Source organism: Hipposideros armiger, unplaced genomic scaffold (assembly GCF_001890085.2).
Source record: "Hipposideros armiger isolate ML-2016 unplaced genomic scaffold, ASM189008v1 scaffold_147, whole genome shotgun sequence".
Classification (NCBI taxonomy): Eukaryota; Metazoa; Chordata; class Mammalia; order Chiroptera; family Hipposideridae; genus Hipposideros; species Hipposideros armiger.
The window spans coordinates 2819340-2827470 of record NW_017731497.1 but is presented as its reverse complement, the minus strand read 5'-3'; the positions used below and the strand labels follow the sequence as shown (position 1 = coordinate 2827470).

The 8131-nt window shown below is 38.0% G+C and overlaps 1 protein-coding gene across 2 annotated transcripts in view; it reads right to left on the bottom strand.

Annotated features, from left to right (window-relative positions):
- APH1B (aph-1B gamma-secretase subunit) overlaps positions 1-8114 on the bottom strand; it is a 32421-nt gene extending 24307 nt beyond the window's left edge. For both annotated transcript variants that reach the window (XM_019650814.1, XM_019650815.1), the window contains exons 1-4: positions 7927-8114; positions 6397-6567; positions 1647-1717; positions 693-815 (exon numbers count right to left, since the gene is read on the bottom strand). In XM_019650814.1, coding sequence (XP_019506359.1) covers positions 693-815; positions 1647-1717; positions 6397-6567; positions 7927-8039 — 478 coding nt within the window. In that variant the 5' untranslated portion in view covers positions 8040-8114. The remainder of the gene's footprint in view (positions 1-692; positions 816-1646; positions 1718-6396; positions 6568-7926) is intronic.
- Between the last annotated feature and the right edge of the window lie 17 nt (positions 8115-8131).

Sequence of the window (8131 nt, the reverse complement as noted above, 5' to 3'; positions counted from 1 at the left end):
AAAAAAAAACAAGTAAAATAATTAATTTCACTTCTCTGATTAATTAAATAAATAAATAAAACCTAACTTTCAAACCTGGTTAACCTAGGGAATTAATAACACAAAATCAGAGCTGTGGTTACCTGTGAGGAAGGATTGATGAGGAACAAGAGACTCTAAGTTCCTCCTAATGTTCTAGCTCTTAAGGAACAGGGAAAATGGGTAGTTTTTTCTTAAATGATACATACTCGTTATACATTTTTAGATGTATAACATTACTTCACATTAAACAAGTGCGATTTTCCTCTCAATTTCAAGATTAAATTATACTGCCTATCCCAAAATGGGGCCAAAATGACAAATTAATTAAAGATTAGGGCTTATACTAAAGGCAAGTATAAACTAATAAACACAAAAAGAGCATATAGCCTATAAAAATTCACTTGTAATATATCAACTATACAGCAACATTGATAGAATAAAATAAAAATAAATTTTATACAAGCTAAACTCCACTCTAAAATTCTAAAATACTCTAACCAAACTTTTTACTTTCCTAAGTCCTGTACTTTGTGGTGTCTCTAAGCGTAATGTGCCTTTAGAAGGTGTAACATATATTTCTGTTCACTTGAATCCCTAAACTAGGAAACTCCAAAAAGGATGATGATCATTTAGACCAGAGGCCTGAACATTCACAACTGCCAAGCACATACCTGAATTGAGGAAGAACTGAGGAGAGTCTCCATGAATGCCTACTGTGCCTGGCCCCAAGGAGTCAGACAAGGTATTTACAAAAGAAAACACTCCACTCATGATTCCGAAGCCCAGGCCAGAAACTAAAGAGAAAGAAAAAACACTGTTAAATCCTTTCAGGCTATGATTTCTCTTCAAATCAAATTCCCAAGGACTAGGGAATACTTTCTGTTGAAGGGGAAATGGTGCTCGTGCTGTTATGGAAACCGTGGAAAGCTGGCTCAGGAAAGTCAAGTGCCTGGCTAAACAATGAGCTGAGTGAGAAGGGGGAAAGAGGAAAGGACATGAATAATGGTATGTAGCAGAGAAATGAAAAAGGAGAGAAAAAGATCTAGAAAGGCACAGAAGCAATCAGCGAGACAGAGAAGAATATGATGCTGAAACTCCGGCTTTAGTTAATGATAACAGAGCCTGCAGCATGAAATTTGATGGCTTAAGAGCTGGGACTGCGTTTGAGGGGTGACTGTGCATTGTAAGGAGTGATTCCTGGGCCAAACTGGGGTGATTCCACTTAGAGGCCTAGATACAATCTTTAAAACATAATTCTGAAAGAAAACTATGCAGAGATAGTAACTGTATTAATATGAAGAGTCCTCCTAGTACAGGCAAAGTCATGGGAACCACTTAGAGAAGGTAACAGTAACCTCACTTAGAAACTGTTACTTAACTAGAGTGCATTCATGTCAAAAACCTAACTTTCAAACCTGGCTAATATTTAATGGACACACAGATAAGAGTCACCTGCAATCACTTCCCTTTCCATAAGGGCCCTGGAAACTAGAAAAAATAACAATGTACACCAGACAGTAATAATATACTATTTGATATCTACAAAGCTATAAAAGATAAAAATGGCTTTTATGCCAAGTGTGATTTTTTTTTTTTCTTAATGACACCATGCAGTTCTAACTTACCATAGGCCAGCAATCGCATAGAAGGTGCTGTCTCATCTGGGTTTATGCTTTTCAAACCCTCATTGGCTTTTCTAAAATAAAACCAGACGGATAATTTTTTTTTTAAAAGGTAGTATATCAGGAAAATACACAAGATATTTCAAAATCCAAGTACTTACTGAGGCTTTGGATCAGATTATGCTCTAAATCTAAAATCCATGTTAATAAAAATCCAGCAAATTTTCAATTACCTGAAATCAACCAAAATTTCCAACCCACTTTTGCCTTTTATCTGACTTTCACATCAGAGACAAAAATAAGAAAGATATAAGTAAACAAGTCGTCAGGAAAAAAAGCAACATTCTGATTACTTTGTGAGCTCAGCAAATACTTAGTTCAATATCCTATGGCATCTGCCACTCTGAATTGTTTCCTCCTCCCAAAGAACTGTATCTTCAATCCCACTAGGTTGGTACTTTTTTGTATCTTCCGTCTGGGCTCTACTCCCTTTTAGTTTCCACTCTATAGAACCTCAATGGTACTCACCCTTCAAAGTCTAGCTCAGGCAGTAATTTCTCAAAGAAACCACCTTTACCAGTGATTGATGATCACTAATCTCTCCTTAATCTTAAATCCTACAATACCAATGTTATGAACTGTCATATGGGCACATAACCATATGGTCCTCTGATACTATTGCATTGTCAGAGAAGTCATGACGCATTTTTGCAACGAAAAACAGAAAAAATACGTCATGACTTTTCCGACAACCCAATAAAAGAGTTTACATATTTGGTTCATATCCCCCATCAGGCTTCAGGGGAGAAATAATCAGTGGAGAATACAATGCTACCCTGAGAAAAGGAAATAAATGAATACCTGAATGAAACATTAGAATACTGCTTAGTAGAAATGATCCTCAGAATGGACAACTCACAAACTTACCAGGAGTCCCTGTCCCCCAGGCAGATGTATTAAGAATGCAACACGTGGCTGGTCGGTTCCACTGTCACTATTACTAACCCTCGTTGGCTAGAAATTCTGCAACAATGACCCTGACTCAAAGGATATTTAAATTATATTTACTATAAATATAAATATCATTAAAGGTAAATGCAGAGTTCAACCACAAAGCAGAAAGATAAAGTCCTTTGTTTTTCTAGACTCAAAAGAAGCAATTTGCCATTGCAGTGCTCTCCATTCGGAAGCATCATTTGGTAGCAAGGACATGAGCGAAAACTTAAGTGACTGTAGTCTTCTTTCTTGGGAGCAGTAACCAACTAAAATGTCTACTTTTCCTAAAAAATAAATGTACCTGTCACAGGGATGTTGTGAAAGGCTAACTACAGCTTAAAAAGATAGATAACAGTAATAATCTCTATCAACAAATGAATACAATGATAAATCGAATCAATAAATTTTAAAGGATTTGTTTTATATAAGCTGTAATGAATAATAGATTTTTGCTATTTGGTATAGCAAAGTACTGCTATCACAAACATATTAAATGCATAAATTCAAAAGTTAATAAACTTCCTCTACATTACAAGTTCGTGGGAGGAAAGGTCTATGGCACTAACAGTTCTCCATGCCAACATTAGGAAGTGAAAAAGTACAAAACACCATCGGTTTCCATGTTCCTGACACATACAACACATGACTGATAACATAACAGTGTTTTTTATATGACCAGTGTACTGAAGTGGAAAATTCTTTGTTTGCATTTATTACAGTCTCCAAGGACAAAAAAGAAAAAGCCCAATTTTTAAAATATAAACTTTGAAAAGCCACTGGTAAATTGTATCATCTTTCTTGTTTGTTGTGATTCTTTTTTGTATGTATGTGTAAGAGAGCAACAGTACCAAAGAAAATGCATAAAAATTAAATACACCATTTTAGAAAATTTAAAAAGTCTCATTCCTTTTAAGAAATTATAGCAATGATTATCTTAACATTTTTTCTATAAATGGAAGATTTTTATAAAATTACCAAATATTTATGGTATCAACATTATAAGACAAAACTGAATAAAACTGCATAAGCTTCTTTTCAATACAAAAAAAATAATCAAGTGTATGTTTTAGACAATGTACAGGACCATAATTTGAATTTTTAAAAAGAAATTAATGTTAGAAAGAGCTATCACTTGTAGCCACAAGCCAGTTTCTCACAGTGCAACTCTTCGCTAGGCTGAAAGTTATCATTCATTTATTCATTCATTCAAAATGAGGTACTCTTCCTAAGACCTTACCCATAAAATAAATTTGTATTAGACTACAATGATAAATATTTTTATTTAAATCCATATATGTAAAAAAAATACTGGTGAAAACGCTCGACAGTTTAATCTTGGCATTAAATTCAGAGAGCAAAAATTTGACTGAGGCAGTACTTTAAACTTAAAAGTTCAAAAAACCTACTTTGGCAGTGAAATAGTTAAAATACTGATCAAACCAAAGTTCCTATATTTGAATGTAGTGTAGCATAAGAAACTTAAATGTATCTACATAAATGTTAGTCATGAACAAAGTATAATTCTCAAAATTGTTTTAATACATAACTACATAACATCCAACATTTCTAAAATTTGCTGGGAAGATATCGCACAATATCCCAAAGGCTTGTTAAAGATAAAAGGCCCTCCAGCCGAGTGGCTCAGTTGGTTAAGAGCTCGCTCAAGAGAGCAAGCTCTGAGCAACAGCAGTTCAAGTCCTGGCCCGAACTGAGCTGCCAACAGGTGGCAGGATGGCTCAGCTTAAAAAAAAAATAAAATGCAAAGGCAGCCAAAGATATCTGTTAATATAGGTTTGTCCTATTATCTATTTGCCAATTTCCAAAGCCTTTTTGGAAAAACAAAAGCAAACATGGTTTCCCAGAAGGCCAAAGAGGCTTGCTGGCCTAGGCGCCTGCAGACTGACAGCCATAATTCCTTCTGCACATGGCCTTACTCCCTCACTGCCCTCATTAAAAATGTCAATCAATGTTCAGGGTGTAGCCCTTTGGAACCACAGACTAGTGCCAATACTAAGTTGCATTTCAGGTGGGAACCATGAAGAAACAAGCAGAGACCCATTTAGCCACTCCAGGTAAGTCAGGTATGAGAACCTCAAGTCCTAACAGGTAACTAAACCCATGTCCTAAACTGTGACAATCTACTTGAAATTAAGTTTGTTTCAAAATTAGAACCATCACATGTAAACATGCAAAACCAACTGAGCTGATGATATTGCTGAGAGGAAAACCCAGTGCAACCTGAAGCTGAGTTAAGAGTACAGGGCCCAGTCAAAGTTGGGAAGGGCTGCTGTTCTCTGCATGAATTCTTCGATCACAGCGGGGTACTCTACTGGGTCCTGAGTACAGGTAAACTCCAGGCACTAACAAAAAGGCACATGCCTACTGACATAAAAGAACAGCGACTGGAAAAGGTTTAGAAGCCATATCCATGTCTTCTGAGGGCCAGGTGAGAAAATGAGGACAGTTTAGCCATGAAAGAGTCAAGAAGGCTACCATGTGACAGAGGTTTCATTGGACTGTGTGGCTCTTGATTGGGGCAGAGGTCAGGAAGAGGGAGATTTTTGACTACCTTAACAATATTCTACAGTTAAAATTAAAGTTTGGAATGGTAATAACTGCTGCATACCAGCGACATTCAATCACAGATGAATGTCCATCTGTTCAGGATACTGTATTCCCATGGAAACTTAAATGCTATTTTTTATATTTATTGGTTGCTTTTTAATATTTCCAAGAACTAATGGAAATTTCATTTTTAAACCTTTTCTAAGACTTTTGTATGTAAACAATGGCTTCATGGTTTTAAATTTGTAATTTAAATTGTTTCATTATTAAATTCAAATATCTGTTATTAAAAGTAACAAGTAAAAAATGTTGAAGCCTAGCATATTGGTAAGAACAAATTATCAGAAGCTTATTATAAGAGATATTGTTGAGGTTCGGTCTTAGTTACATCCATGAAATTCAGGAAGTGGCTTAATTATCTCATTTGCCAAAATGAAAAGAAATAGCACATTTATCATTCTAAGTCTTACTGCATGATCAAAGCCAATCTAATGACTGCCTGAAAGAAAATGCGGTTTCAAGTTCAAGCTGTGTTTCAAATCAGTGGTTTCATGTGAGGTCCTCATGGGTCCTACAGATGACCTACTTTCTGGCCTAAAGTTCCCTGAAGGGAACTCACACCCATAGCTTTTTTAAAATGTGCTTTTTTATTTCAGATATGAAGTCAAATGAAATGTCACAAAATGAACCTCTATTTTCCCTAATACAGTCAAAATAATGGTAGGCATAATCTCTATAAGAATTATTTATTTTAGTTGGTGGCAAAGGGAAGCTAATACAAATTCTAAAGTGAAACTTTTTCTGTTGTTTCAGTGACTATATCTCTAGCTTATTTTTCTTCATGGAACTTATTAACTTCATGCATTTTCTTCCTCACTCATTTGTTGTCTATCTTGGCTATACTATAATCTCCATAAGGACAGAAACTGTCTTTTAATTATGACGTATCCCCAGGGCCTAGAATAATGCCTCGCATTGAGTAAATTCTTTTGAATGAGTGAAAAAAGGAAGGAATGTTCACAAGTTAAAATACTCAATATTTTCAGTTTGGAAATTTACCAATCTCTTGGCTTCAAAACAATGTAGGAAGGCACGAGCCCTCAAATACCACACACTACATTAATGATTCAAATTACTAAAACGTAATTCAAATACAACTGGGGGAAAAAAGGTAAACAAATATTTTACTTACTTTAAAAGTTTATAATATGCAAACCGAAACATTTCTTGGATAAGGACTGAGATTAACACGCCAAACATCAGCAGATATTTCTGTATTGGTCCATCTTTGTTGTCAGTAATGGTTCTTGCCAGGAACCAGACAAGGGAGGAAAGCAGTAGAGATAGCAACCAAAAGAAAGCCCTGAAAATTAGGAAAAAGCAAAAGTTACTAGTAAACGTAAGTACAGGATTAATAATGACATAGAAGTGAAATAAGACCCTGCTTGAGGAGATTTAATAAGGAAAAATAACAACACCAAACATGCTCCTAAAGTGATGTTCTGAATCAATTGTTCTTAATCAGTGGTGAATTTTTCCTGAGGAAATGAACATGCAGTCCAAAAGGAATTTGGGATTTTTCCTAACAATCATTCTTTTTCAGTGACTCTGTTATTTGTAAGTACGTCTGCAGACTATCTGCCAAGGACTGTCTAGTTGGAAATTTGATTATTTGCTACTCTTCCTAGTTAATGCTTTGCCCATTGATGTGCAAATATGTGTCCTTTCCAGAAAAATGTTCACCTCTCTATTAACAGAGTGATTAGGATAAAATCCAAAAGTTGAAAGCCTGAGCTCTGATCTAGATCAGTTTTCCAGCCCGGGTTTTTATAACATTCCTGTGGATTTTAATGAGTATAACAAGCTTTAGAAACCTTTTGCCCAAATCTCTATTGCTTTTAAAATGACTGTGATGCAGCACTTTTAATACAATTGAGAGGGGTGAAAAAGCTCAGAAAAGGTGGGCATGCCTAGCCTGGCTGTGTCTCCTGGTGGAGGGGGTGTGGGGAGGAGCCCCAGTAAGAGCTGACAGATGGATGAAAACTGGGATTATGACCGCATTCACCACCAGAGTTCGGTATTCACCAAGCTCGTGCAAGAAGACGCACTGACAGGTGTTTCAGGGTTTGCCCTTTGGCTGTACACCTGAATCACCTGGGGAGCTTTAAAAAAAACAAACAAAAAAACCCGTAGGCCGAATCCCACTCCCTAGATATTCCAATACAGTTGATCTCGGGTAGGGGATTGGGTATGTTTTAAAGCACCTGACACCCAGGTGCTTAATGGCTCTTCACCCCTTTGGGATTACAGATGCCTGGGAGAAACTGAGGGAAACTAGAGACCCGCTCTGCAGAAAAATAAAAGATGCATATTTGAACTTATCTGCAATTTTTTTTTCATACAATTTTAGTGGCTTCACGACTCACTATAGCCCACCACGGACCCTAAGCAAAAACTCAGCGCCAAGCACCACGGTCTTCTGAGACCCACAGTGTGAGCTCCTTCCCAGAGCTCGCCCTCTGGGGTCGTGAGGCTCTTGCTCTTTTCCTGCCGACCCTTGGAGGAGGGCGAGGAGTCCGAGGGAGCGAGGTCTCTGCTCTCCCCTTCTCAATCCTTCTCCCCTCCAAGGCCCAGCAAGGTCGAGCCGTCTGGTGGGGACACTGGGGGTCGCCAGGCAGGGGAGGGGAGCCCCGGTCCGGGTTTCCCGGCGCAACCGCCTCACCCGACGATGAGGAAGATGACGCGCAACGGCTCCGTGGCGATAGTGAAGATGTAGAGAGCGAGCGCAGGCCCGAAGGCAATAAAGGTGCAGCCGAAGAACACAGCCGCCGTCATGGCGACCGAGAAAGCGGGCCCGGGAGCCGGGTAGGGATGCGAGGTGCACAGGGCGGCGGCCGACCTGAGCGTGGGGCGGGGCGGGGCGGGGC